The 18,966-nt window shown below is 32.3% G+C and overlaps 1 protein-coding gene across 2 annotated transcripts; it reads left to right on the top strand.

Moving 5' to 3' along the window:
* Positions 1 to 1,150: 1,150 nt before the first annotated feature.
* Positions 1,151 to 11,458, top strand: LOC132743501 (endoplasmic reticulum-Golgi intermediate compartment protein 2-like). 2 transcript variants are annotated; one of them, XM_060732027.1, is made up of 10 exons: positions 1,151 to 1,319; positions 2,162 to 2,270; positions 2,865 to 2,911; positions 3,220 to 3,439; positions 4,186 to 4,281; positions 5,704 to 5,762; positions 8,903 to 9,001; positions 9,601 to 9,698; positions 10,496 to 10,658; positions 11,119 to 11,458. In XM_060732027.1, exons 1-10 carry the CDS (start codon positions 1,196 to 1,198, stop codon positions 11,376 to 11,378), a joined length of 1,275 nt encoding a protein of 424 aa, XP_060588010.1. In that variant the 5' UTR covers positions 1,151 to 1,195; the 3' UTR covers positions 11,379 to 11,458. The 2 variants fall into 2 exon arrangements, with proteins under 2 accessions (XP_060588010.1, XP_060588009.1); XM_060732026.1 differs by lacking the exon at positions 5,704 to 5,762 and adding an exon at positions 6,536 to 6,600.
* The last annotated feature ends 7,508 nt before the right edge of the window (positions 11,459 to 18,966 follow it).

Raw genomic sequence — 18,966 nt, forward strand, 5'->3', positions numbered from 1 at the left:
GTCAAGTTTTAGTAGCATATTTTGTTATTGATAAGGTGATTACACCAACAGACTGAAAATTTGTACTGATCTATTTAAATATTTTAGCTGAACTAGTAAACACACAATATATATCTTTACAGACCAGTCAGCTAAATATGTTGCGTTTTTAAAAATATCATATAACAAAAGGCCGACGAAACTGCTTTTGCACCTCTTCATAAGCTGGGACATAAGATAACTTAAGTTTATGCTCGCCCATATGGTTTTATACCGGTGGCCGATGGCGAGGGTAAATAAACTTACCTTATGTCCCAGTCATAAGTTAAGTTAGCCGAAACCATTATATTTATAACACCAACGATAATAACATAACCAGTTACTTATTTTCTTTAACACTATGAAAATAAGTTTGCAAAAAGCACTGCCTTTTTTTTTATCGCCGTTCATGTACAATTTTAATACATTCGCCGAACTGGTATACGCTTTACCAATAGTAATTGCTTGTTATAAATAGTCCGTCTAAATTTAGCAATAGAAAAACCAAAAACAGCTACCTAAAATAGATTTTACGGTAAACGTCATCAGTTACTGTAGCTTGCACGATAAACGTCATCAGTTTCTGCAGCGGGCACTTGCAAATAGCATACACAGTAGATTTCAATTATGTTAACTTCCGAAATAAACAAATGCAAGCATTTTCAGCTCTAAATGGAATTTTGTGAGCTTCGAGAAGAAAGAGATAAAATCATATCGGGTCAGAAACATTAATATCTATTGTCTAGGATTATTTTTGTGCGTACACTTGTACGCAAGTGGATAACTTATATGCGTACATGTCAAAATTTATGCGTATAGGGACGCAGAATTCTGCGTCCCGTAAAACCCTGAGCATGACTTGACATTATTATTTTGTAGGTACAGTGCACAATTAGCATTGACTCAGAGCTTTATCCTGTCATAGGCTCATATTGGGCACCAAATGTCACAGGTTGAGAAATATGTGCATTATTTGAACCTTGTACCCTCAGATTACCACTCATAATCTCTATTAACTGACCTACCCAGCCCCTTACATAATTATTTCCTTCAAAAGTTTCAGTGAATAGCTCAAATAGCGTCACAAAATTTTAGTGAATAGTTCTGTTCCATGACAAATTTATATGTATATAAATGTCTTATATTTAGAGATGTGTAGATGAATAATTGATGAACCATGAGACGTGCAGCTGTAGCCAGTAAAAGCCCTACATCAAAGGCACTGAAAGTTGTTAAAGAATTAGATGCCTTTCCTAAAGTACCAGACAATTTCAAGGAAACAACTGTCTCAGGAGGAGGAAGTATGTTTATACAGTCATGTTAAAATGTTACTGCAAACATTTTTAAGATTTTTATCATTTATTTTTATAACTCTACAATTGTGTATTAATTGTTAACTATGTTAAATAACTCATTTGCATCTGTAAATCTTACAAGTAGTAGCACCTATGTTGCAGTACTGAGTTATCATCTGTCAATACTTGATATCTCTTTCGTTGTTGAATGCTAGCCGCAATGAAGTCTGACCAACATTTATATATTTGCTCCTCATCTTTTAACATTCTCGATTGGTATTGAAACCATTAAGGTAACAAACTGATGGTTATAAAAGCAGAGCGAATCTACAATGTATTATATTCATTAATTGATGGTGAGAAATGACAAATTGTGAAAAGTAATTTTTAAAGGAACTCCACTGAGGTCAAAAAGCCATAAAACATAAAATCTTAATTTTGTTCATAGATCAGCTGGGGCACTTAAAACAGAAATATATATAGGAGGCAGTTAAGAAATATACTTAAAAATAAATTATAAATTGCGTTTTTGAGCTTTTTTTATTATCTTGTTTTGAGTAAAAAGCATTGTAATGCGTTTCAAGTTATATCATTTTTCACAGTTAGAATAATTATTCCGTGGAGTCAGCAAATTATCTAGAGGTTTTGCACATAAGTTATTGGTCTAGACTTACATCAAATGAAACATTGATCTCAAAAAATTATTTCCAGACCCGTCATGTCAAAATACCATCAGTGGAGTCCCTTTAACAGTATCACCACTAACAAACATAGGGTTAAAGTATATTTGAACATAATATAAGTCACACCTATAAAACTAATTTATACTTCTGTCTTTTCTGTTTTAGTATCAGTTGTAACATTTGTGTTCATTGCTATATTGATGATCTCAGAGGTACGCTATTATGCTAATACGTTACTCAAGTTTGACTATGAGGTGGACAAAGAAGTTGACGGGTGAGTGAAAGTCTCATGACGGTTGTTTAAAAATATTTAATTTAGCTGGATTATTAAGCAAGTTCTTGCAACTTATATTAATCACATTCTAGTTGGCTTCCTGGAACTAACAAGACTTAGTACTGGTGTCATATGAAAAAACATGGCCATGACCCAAGTAGGGCTTGAAACCATGACCCCTGGGTTGAGAGGCAGACAACTTAACCACTAGGCCATCGCTCCCCTTGAGTACACCAGAAAAATAATTATACATATATATCATAAATTAGGTTATAAGATTTTAATTACTCTGTGTAGCCATGAAACATTGTACATACATGTATATGCCACATCATTTATAAGGTATTGCATGGAACATTCCTATCTTATTTAAGATGTAAATATTCTATTCTTTTATCAAGTCTAATGAAATGTAGGCCATGCTATGCACAAACTGTTAACCACTGGTAAGTCTTAATGATTCTTTTGTCAAGAACAAAGTATTTCCAAACTATCATAGTGCATGAACTTTGTTTGCTTGAAATAGCAAATGTTATTATGCTAAATTAATATATCTTGTCATATACTCCCATTTAAACAATTTTGTCATTTCAGGAAGATTAAGATAAATGTTGATATGACAGTTGCAATGAGATGTGAACGTAAGTATTATTTAATGAACACAATTTGGCATGCCCAGTCTTCCCTATGAGCCTTTATCAACTATACATTGTACATAAAATAAACATTATAAAGATTGATTAACAACAAAATATTTTCAAATAGTTAAGATACATGTAAAATTAATATAATCTGTAACATCATAGTAGGATTTTACAATTTGAAAAGAAATTCTAGTATATTTCATCTGTTTATTATAATTTTTCACGCTTTAAAGGGTGGAAGTACTATTTAGAACAAACTGCCTGGACATGACATTACTGTAATAAATTCATTATTTTATCATCAGATATTGGAGCTGATGTGTTGGATCAAACAGGCCAGGATACACACAGTTTTGGCTCACTAAAGATGGACAACACACACTATGAGCTGTCACCACGGCAACAACAATATCATGAAATCACCCAGCAGGTCAACCAGTACATGCGAGACGAATATCATGCCATACAAGAACTTATGTGGCTCTCAGGCCATCAACCAGCTCTAAAAATGGGAATGCCAAAAAGGTAGGGACGAGTTTTAGGTCAGAAATGAGATTTGTTAAAGTTTAATCAGCCGGACAATATGTTTTATCAGTTTATTGTTGGGTTAGAAATGGTGCAAGTTTATAGAGCAGCAATGCAGCTTTTTTATAGGAAGACGAAGTTAGCTTTTCTCACTTGATGTGGTGTTGAACTGGCCTAAATTAGGCATAAAGCTGTTGCCATGTTGGGCTGTGCATTTTCACAATTGGTCACAACACATGGCGATGATTTAATTGGCACTTTTCACAATTAAATCAAATCTGTATACTGTTTGTGTATGTTTTGTATATTAAATGTTGATGCATGATATTTATACTTCATATATACATGTATATTTGTTTATCTCTTTAGCAACAGATTATTTGTCATAAGAGCAGTTATTTAGTTTATACAAAAGAAATCATAAAGTAGGCTTAAGATTTTGGCTTATCATTTCCGAGTATTATTAAGAAACAGAAATATCAAACCAAACTAAGAGATAATTTCTTATCACATTATTTGTGAGAAAATTGAATTTTTTTTATATAAAGAGACTTCTACAATAATTCCTCTCAAAAGGCTATTTGAATCGACATTTTCAACCGAAAGTTCTCGACATCCTGTTTTACAGATGCACCAGTGAATCAGTATTGCACTATTTCTGTATGTTAATCAAATTTAAAGTCTACCCAAATTAATGTTTAGATGTCCATTTACATAAACCATATTCGTTCTTCAAATATTTTCAGGGAGATTGAACCAGAAGGACCTGCGGATGCATGCAGAATCCATGGCACTCTAGAAGTGAACAAAGTTGCTGGAAATTTTCATATCACTGCTGGAAAGTAAGAATAAAATTGAAATTACTCTAAATCAAGAATGATTTGATAAAAAACAATTTTTTAATAGTAAATTGAAAGGGGTAACTTTTTTTTTGTTTTAAAATTTTAGAGATAGTACTCTTTTCTATAGCATTGTATATTTCATTTTGGTAAAAACTTAATTATAATAATTATTTTAGTCTTCCAAATAAGATACATAAATTACATGTACTACCAGTACATTGCATATGTATATTAAAAGTGCTGTCTATTTTCTACTGTTCTTAACAAAAGTGTGAAAGGAAGTGAAAAAGCATGTTTATTTACTAGCATTATTATTTTGTATGATTTTATATGATTTATTATCTAAAGATCTGCATTTGATAGATCATTACACCCCAATTCAAGGTAAGGATGGTGTATGAATTTGTTAATGTAAATTGGTCAGAAGGGTAGCTGGTTAAATGGGTTGTGCGGTTAAAGTCAATTGGGTAGTAATACACATTTACTACTAAATTTTCACAGAAATGAGCCATTTTATATGTGGATGTCAAACTTGCTAGGCTGTTTATGAGCTATGTTTATGAACTAAGAATATTTAGTATTTTGAGAAGTTTAATAAGTCAACAGTCATATTCCCCACCTAAATGAAAATAGTTTCTGCTTAAGTACTGAGTGCATCTTACTATAATTATGTGGCAATGATGATTGGTCAACAAGTAGTCTGCTAAGGACTGTAGAGTTGAAGCAAAGGTCAAGATCTTCATGGCCCTGCTGATACATTATTTTAGTTAATGGGATTGAAGCAAACCTTTTGATTGTCAGTATATTAGTTAATAATATAAAAGATTTGTACCATAACATGGTTGAATAAGGTTTCTATTAAAAGGAACTCCATTGAGGTTTGAAAAAATATAAAATTTCAAATTCTTACATAGTTCTACTGGTGTACTTGAATTGGAAATATATGCGATGGATAATGAATTAAATTGATACTAGATTATAGATTGTAGATTTTATTGACACTTCAGTAGCAGTGTGAGATATTTTTATGCATGGAAAATTGAGGATTTGATACTAATTTGTCTGAACACTTTATATCAGGATCTTTTGGATAACAACTGGCTTGTGTAGACCACTTGATACAGTTAGACCTGTGATAGAGACCACATCTGAATAAGGACCACCCTGTGAATAAAGACCATTTTTCAACCACTGTTAATTGATTTAATAGAACAGAGTGACCCCAAAATAAAGACCACTTGCCTATGAAAGCCATGTTTTGGCCTTTGTCGATAGGGTTGACTGTACATATTGAACCATTGCATAACTGTAATTGACCTAAAAGTATAGATATTAAATGTATTTACTTGAAAGCCCAGGTATCAGTTGTTATGACATGTATATGTAAAGTATGTATGAAATGAGAGTTTGCGGATATTACAGGTCAGTTCCAGTTATACCTAGAGGACACGCCCACCTGGCCATGATGCTAAGAACTTCTGGTAAACATAACCACCCTTATACATTCATACAGAACTATATGATTAGGTTATCACAGTATAGCTTAGTTGGCACAGGTGTATACGGATAACCAACACATCCAAAAACTGCTTTAATTATCATATAGCTTAGATAAAAGCAGGGTTCACACTGCCGGTCCAATCAATTTGATTTACCCGATTGTGGAAAAATACTCGACCAAGTTTTGAAACAACTGCTATAACCATGCTTGTACGCAATTTTTTTCTCACAATTTGTACACAAACAGTCCACGATTATGATCCAATCATACATAGCCATAAATATACATATTCACTTCTCTTTTCCTGATGAGCAATGCAAATTGTACTTTACCATTTCAACCTATATATATATGATCCGAACACAATGTTAGCTGAATCGGCTCCGTGAGCAATAAACCCTATACTAATTTGTAGATTTTCTAATCGTGACAAAACTGGACCTCTTATTTATTATTTTTGGATTAACTTGCCCAGTTATTGTGATAATTTCTAAAGTGTTTGGTTTATGTCCACATAACTGAATTGCTTTGATACCTGGTATTTTAAAAGGCTTTTGAGTTGCAATTGGGAGCAATGCTGACCAAGGTAAGCAGCCCCTACAATTCATATCGAGAAAATGGCACTTTATCAAATTGATTGGATTGGCAGTGTGATCCTTACTTCGTCCATATGTGCCCATGGTGTATTATCTAATTAACCAGATATATATATTTTTTTATCTTTGACCATGTGCAGTGTTTTTATTTCACTAGGTACTATCCCCAGTTACAGTTTGGCTTGGGTCATGTACACTTGGAATCATTCATGTCTAATAATGGTAAGATGGGATCATATGAAATATGGAGCACTTTTTTTCTGAAATGTGACTTATCTGTAAAAAAAATGCATGACCCAATTATATGTCATTTTCATTTTCATTTCCTTCTTGTCAATTTTATATGATATAAATTTGCATGTTAACCGTTAACCTTACTGAAAACTGAAATAACTGAATTTGTATAATGGATTTGCCCTGCTTTGAATTTGGAACAGTCTATTTAAAAATAAAGGGATACAATATCAACATATGAAAATTGAGCTATCAAAATCAGAATATGAAAATTGAGCTACCAGGAATATGGAGTCTAGTCAAACTGCACAGATATCCTGGCCGTCCTAGCTCTATAAAAGTGGCAGAATAATCCATTTTAATTTCAGCAGGTTGAAAGCTTTATTTATATTTGCATGAAATCAATAAGTAATTAAATTTATATCTGTCCCTAATATACATGATATATGCATGTACACTATATTTCTGTAACAAAATTAGTCTAAATAATGTTGTTTTCTTTTCAAAACTGTTTATTTGTTGCTTGTGCTTATGTTGTATATAAATATAAACAAAATATATGAATTAAAACAACAATAACAATATAATGTTTGGAGTGAGAGTAACATAAACACATATGTACTATTGCATTAAAAGCGTTATAATACATATGTAACCAATTTCTGACACCCTGCCTTCCCCTCCCCTCCTAATGGGACATCATTGTTAACGCTTTATGCATGTTAATGTTCTTGAAAATTTTGATGGTATTAGACTAAAATGAATACTATGCATTGTTAATTTGTTGTTAATTGTATTTTTGCATGTGCCTGAATGCAAATCAATTTTGTTATTGTCATTGAATAAATTATAAAGCATTGATAATTTTTTATATCATATTATTTGATACTAGTAAATAAAATTTATTTTTTAATGGTTTTTTTTAAAGGATGTAAATCATTATGTAACCAGTAATGCTTCAATTCTTATAAGAACATATTATAAATCAATCTTATGATAAATATAAAAACAAACATGTATTTTTTGAAGGTGTTAGTCAATATTCCTTGGTAGGTTTTTAGCTCGACTTTTCTATGAAAAGGGGAGCTATCCTACTCGCCCCGGCGTCGGCGTCGGCGTCGGCGTTGGCGTCACACCTTGGTTAAGTTTTTCGTACCACCCCACTTTATTTCAGAAGTATTACAAGTATGGCTTTGAAACTTACCATACTTGTTCACCATCATAACCTCCATCTACAGACAAGAGTACATAACTCTGTCAAGTTTTTGACAGAATTATGGCCCTTTTTTGACTTAGAAAGTGTATTGAGCTTGGTTAAGTTTTTTTGTACCACCTCACTTTATTTCAAAACCATTGGAGGTATTGCTTTGAAACTGACCATACTTGTTTACCATCACGACCTTCATCAACAGACAAGAGGACATAACTCTGTCAAGGTTTTTGACAGAATTATGCCCCTTTTTGACTTAGAAAATACATTGAATATGGGTAAAATCCACTTATTGCCTTAACCCTTTGAGATATTGCTTTGAAACTTTTAATGCTATTTCACATCATTACCCCCATCTGTACCTAAGAGAAGGTAACTCTGTCAAGGATTTGTTTTAAAAATTAAGGCCTTTTATCGACTTAGAATCTTGGTTAAGTTTTTAGTACCAGTCCACTTTTTGACTGAACTGTTTGAGATATTAATTTGAAAGTTGGAATACTTGTTTACAATCATGATTCCCAAACATGTCCAGGAGAAGGTAATTCTGTCAAAGATTTTATTTGAATTATGGCCCTTAACTGTCAATGTTTTGTATTATAGGCAAGCACTAAAAAACTTTCACATACAAAGTCAAATCTATATATTATGCTGATTGTACAAAAATATACTGCTTCCTTGGCATAGATTTCTTGAAAAATTATGTTATTATGTCATTTACCAAGGTGTTCTGAGTGACGTAAAAATACCTTATTCTCTCAAAGTGGGTTTAATACTATTAAATTTATTTAAGGCTCAACTCAGTTTTTTTTTCTTTCTTACCAGCCCTCTTTTGACTTAAACATTTCAAACTTTGCTGCAGTGTTCAAGGGTATCACACAATTCAGTAAAATAATTCTTCACTAAATATCTTAATGCTCATGGCCATTGTTCACTTTAAAAATACAGAGATTCTTGTATTGCCTTTTACTGCAAAAACTTTTTTTATTGGCAAGCAATAAAAAAGTCGAGCGCGCTGTCTTACGGACAGCTCTTGTTGTTTGCCTGGTTTTATCTATTGATGTATATATCCTTGTTTTTCAGACTACAACTTCACACATAGAATAGATCATTTTTCATTTGGAGATCAGTCAGGGGGAGTAATTAACCCACTAGATGGAGAAGAACAACTTACCACTCACAGTTAGTTACCTTTTAATGTATTTAACTGCACTCCGTATTTTTCTACCATTGATTCCTTGTTAAATCAGAACACCTTTTGAGTGATAAAGAAAAAAAGATAGAATGAATTATGTTAAGGTGCAGCTACTGGTTACAATAATGAGGACTGTTCTCTTTATTGTAGATATCACATATTTTTGCCAAATTTGAATGCATTTTATGTAAGTGAAGTGACTTATTTAAGCTATATTCACAGTTTACAAACAAAATCACTGTACCCTGTCTTGTGAGCCAATATAATTCAATGTGTACCCTGTCATGCGAGTAAAACCACATGTTACTTCCAATCACTACCTTACTTGGGAGCCTTTATATTATAACTTGTACCTTACAGTACTTGCGATAACAGGAAGTTGATTTGTTTATATACTGTGATAATGGTTACTGATATTAAAGATTCAAAAGTGTCAGGTGAAATTCGAACCTACAGCTGTGAGGGTAAGTAATTGAATGTCAGCCTCTTTAACCAGTCAGCAGCCTACCTGTAGGTTCCTTCTTTATATAATACCTTGTTTGCGGTACTACATGACATACATGTATTGTGTTGAATTTAATTTCAGATTATCATTTGTATCAATACTTCATGAAGATTGTACCTACAGAGGTTCGTACTTACAGTCATCAAGTAGACACATACCAGTATTCCGTCACTGAAAGGGTATGTTATATCTAGATTATTTCAACTGTTACCCAGCTGGAACCGAAAGTTTAGCCTTTACCACCAGTATAGAGCCAGGCCAGCCTGTGTTACTGTGCAGACTAACCAAGCTCTATATTGTAGGGTGATCAACTTATATTCTTTATCTTGATGGTCATATCCCCAATATTGACATTGGACTGTTCCAAAATTGAAGCTGGACAAGTCCATTAAGGAATTTAAGCAGATAAAGGGGTAGATTTATCAGTTTCAGCTCGAGCAAGGAATTAATTTTTGAAATATCAAAGCTATTTACTAAAGCCCCCCCCCAATGTTTAAATATATTTATTTTGTTCTTGATTTGTCAACATTTACAATATTTCTGACCATCTAAACAATGTGACATGTTTACTAATCACAATATACATGTAGTAATTATTGTCTATCATAAAATAATTTCATTTATTTTAATTGCAAAAACTGGGTAACATAGAGTTTTCAAGACTATCAAAAAATCAAAGGATTTGTTTCTTTGATGGGCATGAAAACTTTATAATACACCATCTTTACGAAGGTTAAGCATGAACAGTGCAATGCCTTGTCAATTAGAGAGTATAACACATGTTTACTTTATCCAACAATTGTGACTTATAATGCATAATAATTTTTGTGTTTTGCTGTAATCTTAACATTTTGAAGTCCTTCTCTCATAAAGGACACATCCAGTTTACAAATTTAGCATTGTACAAGAGCAAAAGCAGCTTTGATATGAAAAAAAGAAAAAGATGTATTGAATAACATATTGATATATATTACAGAGTAGACCAATAAATCATGCAAGTGGTAGTCACGGCGTTCCAGGAATTTTTGTCAAATATGATGTATTTGCTTTTAAAATACGAGTTCGAGAAGAGTTGCGTCCCTTTTGGCAGTTTCTGGTGAGACTATGTGGCATAGCTGGTGGTGTTTTTGTTGTCTCAGGTATTTGTTTACAAGGAAATATTCACATTAAAATAAATGCAAAATTAATAGTAAGAATTTTACTTTCAAAGTTATGATTCCTGATTGTTACTTTCCAAGAATAACAGGGCCCTTGCTTTTAATGTTTTGCAATAGTGATGGTGTAAAACTTTGGTAAAATTTTGCCTGCATCTTTATATCTTATAAACCATTGAAAAATAACATATCTCTGGAATCATAATACATGTATCAGGTCTCTGTCCAAGAGCTTACTCTAAGATCAATTATTTATTGAATTATAACCCTTTGTGAACTAATTATAAAGGTTTTTGTCTGTGACCCTCATACAAATATGGAATGTAACTTCTCAAATTCTTATTGGTTCATTATTTTAACCTTTGTTTAACCAAAGAAATTCATTGGAATCATGTTTAGTTTGAATGCTATTTTTAGCACATGTATAAATTTTGGTTTATTTCAGGTTTATTACACGATAGTGTAGGAGTAATTGTCGACGTTTTATGCTGTCGGTTTAAAGTTGGCAAGTATAACCAGGAGAAAAAAGGAGAAACGTTACTATCTGAAGGGTCTGAATCGGACCTATTGAAAATGAAAGAAAACAGTTTGTACACGGACTACGACCAGACGTATAACCCTGTACATCTTGCAGAACAATCTATAAATAGTAACAGCGGAAATTTAAACAATGGACAAGATCTATACAACAGTGGAGATAGATAGTAGTGGATAGTTATTTTAGTAAACTTTGATTTTTTAACACGCAATACATGTATATATAAACAGGTTATAGAGGTATTTTTTATAATAAAAAAAAAACTGCTTGCATATAATCTGAAACATTTTTCTAACATGTATAAGCTAGTCTCGTTTATAATATTGTTGTCACTGTTAAAAATGTTTATGTTAAGACTAATGTAGCGTGAAAATGTAGAATTTTTCCCCAAATTTCAACTGCTCGAGTTATTTTTCTCCCAAACATTTCAACTGCTTAATCATTTCCCCCCATCCCCCTGTCAAGGCATTTTCCCCCTGAATTTCAACTTCTTGGGACAATTTTTTCTCCGAGATGGACAATTTTAACTTCTTTCATGATTTCTTTTGTAGACACTTTTAGTTTAGATATCACTTACAAAATTTTTTAGCAGCTTAAAAAATCCATCAATATAAACAACAATAGCCAGCATATTTATGTACCTTAAGACTTACCATGTTTTCACACCATTTAAAACTTTCTGTTGTCATTATGTTCTTTGAACAAAACATCTCTCCATGTTAAAGTAACAGTTAACAAATTTACATTGCAGGTGGTAATGTTATACATGTAGGTGAAATATTAAGATTATGTATTTAATACATGTACTGAAATGCCTTACAATATGCTATGATAGTTGTGTATAGAAAATGAGAGATATATGTATGTTGAATGTTTCTTTGAAATTAGACACCAAAGTTTACCAAACCTTATTGCCATGAACCCCAGTAGAAATTGTTAAAGATTATTTGCTTTGAAACTTGAAATATTATGTTTACAGAATCTTATGTTATCGAAATTTGACATAAATTAACAAAGCCTTTTTGCTTTAAAACTTTGCACAATAAATTAACAAAGTCTTTTTGTCTTTGAAACTTGACATAAATTAATAAAGCCTTGTAGCTTTTAAAGTTGATACAAACTCACAGAGTGTTGTTATTGCTTTGAAATATGACACAAATTAACAAAGCTATATTGCTTTGAAACTTGACAAAAATTAACAGAGCCTTATTGTTTTAAACTTGACATAAATACTTGTATACAGAGCCTTGTTGCTTTGAAAATATTGACACAGATCAAAGCTTTATTGCCTGATCAAAAATAAACAAGATGTGTAAGATGAACAATGTGGAGATATAACAGATTGAACACAATATTATAACAATTTACATGACCATACCTTTCAAAACACAAAAGTAAATTGTATATAAGTGATTTGATATGAATAATGATACTGTTGAAACATTAAAAAGTTCAAGTATTCATTGAATATATTTTAAATTTTGAATGCTTGTGTACTGAGTCTGTACTGCATTTTGAATGTTTGTCATGAATTTTTGTTAAGGCAGTAATTAATAAGTTTAGTTTTGCTGAATTGACATGAAAACCATTAAAATGTACATAATGTTTTACAGCACTCTGGTTTTGTGTAGGATGTTTATATGCTTATTGATGTATTTATTTTGTTCTTTGTATCAGAAATTAAGCTTTAATATTTTATGTTCTTATTCAATTGTTTTTTAACATGTATAAATGTTTATATATTCATTTCTTTGCATGGATAATTATTTATTTAATCACTTTACATTCCTATAAGCAGTAAACATACTTACTTTTGATTCATACAGAATTTAGTTTGATTGTGTAGGAAGCTGTATGCACATATAAACACTCACTAATCCATTTCAGGAACCAACCAGTACTAATGAGTGTAAAGTTTCTTGTTCAAGGAAGTAACAGCTTGTCCCTTACAGGGTTAGCACCCGCGCTGTCAGCAATAATTTAATGACGAGTTAACCACTCAGCCACACACCTGTCACTAAATTTAATGATGTTCAATGTAAATACAAAATATATAGACACATAGGATATAGTTATATTATATTTTTTTCCTTTGATTTGTTAGTGTTTAATATATTTAATGAAGAGAAAAGTAATTTTATTTCATTATAAAGGAGCACAAGGAGCACGAGCCATACTAGTTGTTTTTATGAACACTTAGAAGAGAAATTGTTTAAGATTCTAAAACTATTGTCAAGTAGACTAATATGTGTTTTGAGCTAATCTTAAGCGTTTTTGATTTTCAATATATATTGTGCAATAGTATGCAAAAATAGTCAGTGCTTTGTAATGGGGATGAAAATAGTACATGTAATTTCACATCAATAATGACATGAATGGGAGTTTTTAAAAATACTTTATATATTTGTTTCTTAAGTTTTTTATTACAATTTAAATATTTATTTAGAGGCATATAGCTTTAAAGTATGATATTTGTTTTCTATCTTATTAAATTGGATTGTATTTTCAAGAACAAAATTCATTAAATGGACACACAAATTGCAAGGAATAAATCTTAAGGAGTTATGATTGACTCCTACATATTTAGGAAACTTGCTTTGATAAAATTGGAAGTTTTGCCATTTTCCAATCATTTTTTGACATTTATCCATAATATGAAATCCATGATTTTCATTATTTATTTTAAACTGTATACATATTCTCTTTTGTTAATGTTTATAATTGTGAAACTTACTATGTACGGTCAAACCTGTGTAAATGACAACCTCTGAAGAAAGGCCACCCTTTAAATAAAGGCCACTCATCAACAATCCTTGAAATATTAAAAAGAAAAATGTAACCTCTAGATAAAGCCCACTTGTCTTGAAGGCAGCATTTGGTCTGTCCCTAGAATGACCTTTGTTCATATGTTTGACTATACATGTATTGACTTGCATGAAAATTGTAGAACAATCTTTGCGTAACTTACAAATGTACTTTAATCTTTGGTATTAATATGCATTGATACATCTTTTTGAATACACACCATGGTCATTGAATGGAACAGTTATAAGCTACCCAAGCAACCTCATTTGTGGGAGATTGCAGGGGAAACTAGCAGTGCATTACCTTCTCACTGTACTAAGCACTGCTGGATAAAAGCATCAGTTTTGTTCTCGTTTAGAAATGTGGTTGAATTTGTGGGTGATAGGGAACAGTTTTGGTCCCAGGAGGTGATGGGTCAGTGGAATTGTTGGCTGTTTTCCTTCGACATTTATGGCAAGTTATTACACAACATTTAGATATGCAATGACTTCCTGTCATTATGTAATTGATATATTAATTGGCAAACAATTGGTTTTTTTCTTTATTTTTTTGTGTCATTCATAGAAGAATTCAAACATTTTTTACCAGATCTGTGCATGCATAATTATAACACATTGTTAAATATGTTTTTAGGCTTTTATTTAGTTTCCATAGGTTTGGCATATGATTACAAATTTTCTTATGATTTTTTTAATGTTTTTTATTTCTTTGGTGTTATTTGATTTTGAGAATAAAAAACAAATTAATAACAGAACCCAACACATATTTAAGGTTTGTTATTGCATTAATGCAAATCATTTTGTTATTCTTAAACATGTGTTAAAGTAAAACTTAATTCCCTTTACTTATATAACTGTTTCATATTTGTTAATGTTTCTTTAAAATGTACTTCTTTTGAATTTTCATTCATTACAAATTACATTAAAAAATACATCAAAAAAGTGTTATTATCTTTAGAATACATGTATATAAATTAGTCATTATCATTGTAATGATTGCCGACCACCGATCACATGGTCCTTGTACATTTATTCTTAAAGGCTTTAATTTCTAGCTCGACTATTCCAAGAATAGGAAGAGCTATTGTATCCACCCCGGTGTTGGCGTCACACTTTGGTTAAATTTTTGAGTGTAAGGTGGTATCTCCAAAATTACTGAATGGAATTGGTTCAAACTTAACCCACTTACTTGAAAGAATGATCAAATGATCATTGTCCAATGCCCATAACTCTGAACATGGATTTTAACAAAATTATGGCCCTTTTTGATATAGAAATGTCTACCCTATCCAGGCTCATGTTTTACTATCAGGTATTGAGAAAAGTCGAACACGGTGTCCTACTGACACCTCTTATTAATAATATAATAAAATAATTAACAGACCGAAATGCAATTCGTAAAGTCGAAACATTTTCGTAAAAATGCCAGGCAATCTGTTTTCTTCGCATCAAAACATGTCGTGTGACACATTTGCTTTGAAATCCTAAACGCAGAAAGATGATTGACCCAGGCAGAGCACCGGTCGATCCAGGCAGAGGCCAGGACGATCCCGGCAGAGCCACAATAGAACCCCGGTGGATTGAAAACGCGCGAAAATGACGACGTTGATACATAATAATATATTTTCTCCTATTTAATAAGTTATTTTATGATATTTTTATGAATAATCCTTATGCGGGACTGGACATAAAGGAAATGTGGAAGAGTTTTAATACAAAGTGCAAACACCGCAAATTGCCGTGATTCTTTTGAAATGAGCCGGGCTTTGCCGTGGCTTTACCTTGATCAACCGTAGCTCCATCGTCATCCTCCGGGGCTCTGCCGGCATTTACCGAGGCTCTGTCGGCATTCACCGGGGCTCTATCGTAACTCTACCGGCTATATCATAAACCGGATCACCCCTGGTTTGTGCCGGCAGAGCTACGGTGCTTCCCAGCCTATATCTTCCCGGATCATCCCGGACCACCCCGGTGATAATAAATATTTAAGTCCATCCGGGGCCGAATGTAGGATGTTCCCGGATCATCCCGAACATTGCCGGCAGAGTACGGATGTACCCCGGTCGTTGGCGGATCATCCCGGACGTCTACCGGGACTCTGCCGGGATGTGACACTGCAGCTTTATCAGAGACCAAAATTGTGAATGAATGAATGAATGAATGAATGAATGAATGAATGAATGAATGAATGAATGAATGAATGAATGAATGAATGAATGAATGAATGAATGAATGAATGAAATGTTTAAGAAACAATATTTGGGTCGTCTTAAAACTGATGTAATTTATACAATATGGTCAATGCAATGATGATATTACGGAGGATAAAACGGACCATCACAACTCCCCCAACTACAAAATCTACATTTAAAGTCTTTGCGTCAAAATTAATGACTGAAAGTGAATTGTAATCGACTTACACAACATTAAAGTTTTAACTGTAAGCTACATTACTGCCTTTTTGAAAAATATCGACACGCCAAATCTTTGGTAAAATTTTAAACAACAACAAAAGAATCGGACATAACTCTTATTAAATATCGATTATTTCACACATAACGGCTTTCATTTTTGTTTGTAAGCGTCTGCTATATGGCGTAATGACTCTTATTGTCTGGTATTTAACCAACCATGTAAGATGATGTAATATTTGACCACTGTATAATGCTATCGGCATTGTTGTTGAATGTGTGAGAGGGAATTTCAAATGGTGTTTAAATTTACAAACAAGCTCTCGGATTAGGATATGATTGTTTTACTTTATGTCAGACTTTACAGACAAAGAGGAACGTGAGGTACAAAAAAGGACTCTAGCTTTTTGACTATAGAAAATGTGAACATTCGAGTTTAAGGGCGACTTGTGGTATATTGGATATATATCAAAAAATAGAGTAAGTATATTTAATAATTGAAGACTTTAATAAATATTATAATAAACTACATGCACATTCAAGTGTTATTCTTTGTGTACGTCGGACTGGACATCGTGGAATCTGTGGCTTTATTTTTTTATGGATATGTTTAGTTAAAGTGAAAGTCTCAGTATTTTATAGCTAACCTGTTTGCGTTCTTTCATTATACTTGAATTACACTATGTCACATATATATCTTAAATTTAGCTCCATGACTATGTACGTTTAAAGAAAATATGTGTATAATCATAATTGAACTAATATAATAGTTGAATTTCAATAATATAAAAGCAATATTACTAGCTTTAACACGGAGTTACATATTACTGTACACCTTCTGCAGCGACATAGATAGCAGGCGCGCTGGCTAGGAAGTTGCCTATCTCTGTTATCTATGTCTCTGCTTTTTGTAATAAAAAATCTCTTCTGTTAACTTGAAAGTGACCATATTTCGGTTTATTGGCATATATTCAGCAAAAACAAAGTAACATGTAAAGTGATGAACAAATTAAGACAAACGCCTTCAGAAAGTGTTAGCAATATAAATATTAGACGGTTTCAAGAAAATAAGACATTTCACGAAACAGTTAAATTTTCATGGTAATTTTATGAATTTTAACAGGTTAAAAGGTTCTTTGATATTATAGTTTGATAATAGAATCGGTTTCTATTTACTGTTACAAGACATTAGAACAATAAATTTATTCAATAAAGTCCATTTATATTTTCTTGATAAATATATTGATATTTCTTTCAGCGTAAAGGAAATGAAATTCATGTTCTGTTTCATCCCCATAACACATTTTACAATTTTATAAAACCAATTTAATTTGTGAGAATAACGTCTCGGTATATACAAGAGTGACTTAGTGATTAAGGTTCTGCCTCTAAACCCAGGGATCATGGGTTCGAGCTCTATTTGTGTCACGACCATGTTTCTTCATATGACACCAGTACAGATTGGTTCCAGAAAGCGGATTGATATAAGTTGCAAGAATTTATTTCGCAATCGAGCTTAAATATATATGTTTTAACCAACTATATACAAAATACTAACTTAACATGTCCAAATATCCGATGAAGTAAAACATTTCAAAGTAACTATTCTTTATTTAATAAGATATCTACTTCAAAGGGCAAATATATGTTTCTCATTGTCACCCATATCCTATGTGTTCATAACTTAAGAAGCAATGTTTTCAGAATAATTTCCCTTTTATACGGATTTTCATCATCATCAATGAATTATTTTCATAGTTTTATCTTCATTGAGTGCGTCCATTCTTTAATTAATTAGTTGTGCGTGCTGTCTACCCTCACAGCTCTTGTTATTTGCTTTTATATAAACTTGGCGCAGGTTGTTGCCATATGCACCCGACTATTTGCGCCCTTGCTGGTCCGGTGAAGTACCTTCCTTAGCGAATTTTAAAGCTGACAACCCCCACCTTGTGGCTCTTTCTTTCCCCTGCGTGGTAAAAAATTTACCTGTGGAGACAATCCAAGGTAATCTTGTTTCACAACCATCTGTTATACCCCAACCCCAACCCCGAGTTAGTCTTGACAGGTCAACCTTTCTCCCTTCCCTGGTACTGTGGACTTATTGGCCTTGACTTATCTTTTCCGCGCCTCAGGAGTGATAGGACACACACGTCACCTATGATGCGCCTAAAGATCGTAAGCAAAGCAATACCCCCCCCCCCCAAAAAAAAAAAAAAAAAAACTTCGCAACTATTCGGCACTTTCCGTCGACTTAAATTATGCAAATTTAATTAAGATATTAAAACAAAACATGCGCTATTTATTTTTGCTGCTAATTACATGTATCTATTTATCATATAATAAAAGTACAAATGTCATACTATATCGGACATGATTTTAATTGTATTGTTAAGAGTTGTTATAAAAATGATTTTGAGTGTCTGACAGTTTTTTTTAAAAATGATATTAACGATAAAAACACTTTATTTAAAATACAATTCGTTACTTTTTATATAAAGAGCACTCTTCTTTTCATCAGTATTATTTTTCGGCGATGATTA

This window comes from Ruditapes philippinarum, unplaced genomic scaffold, assembly GCF_026571515.1.
Source record: "Ruditapes philippinarum isolate M1 unplaced genomic scaffold, ASM2657151v2 ctg258_1_1_1_1, whole genome shotgun sequence".
In the NCBI taxonomy this organism is placed as follows: Eukaryota; Metazoa; Mollusca; class Bivalvia; order Venerida; family Veneridae; genus Ruditapes; species Ruditapes philippinarum.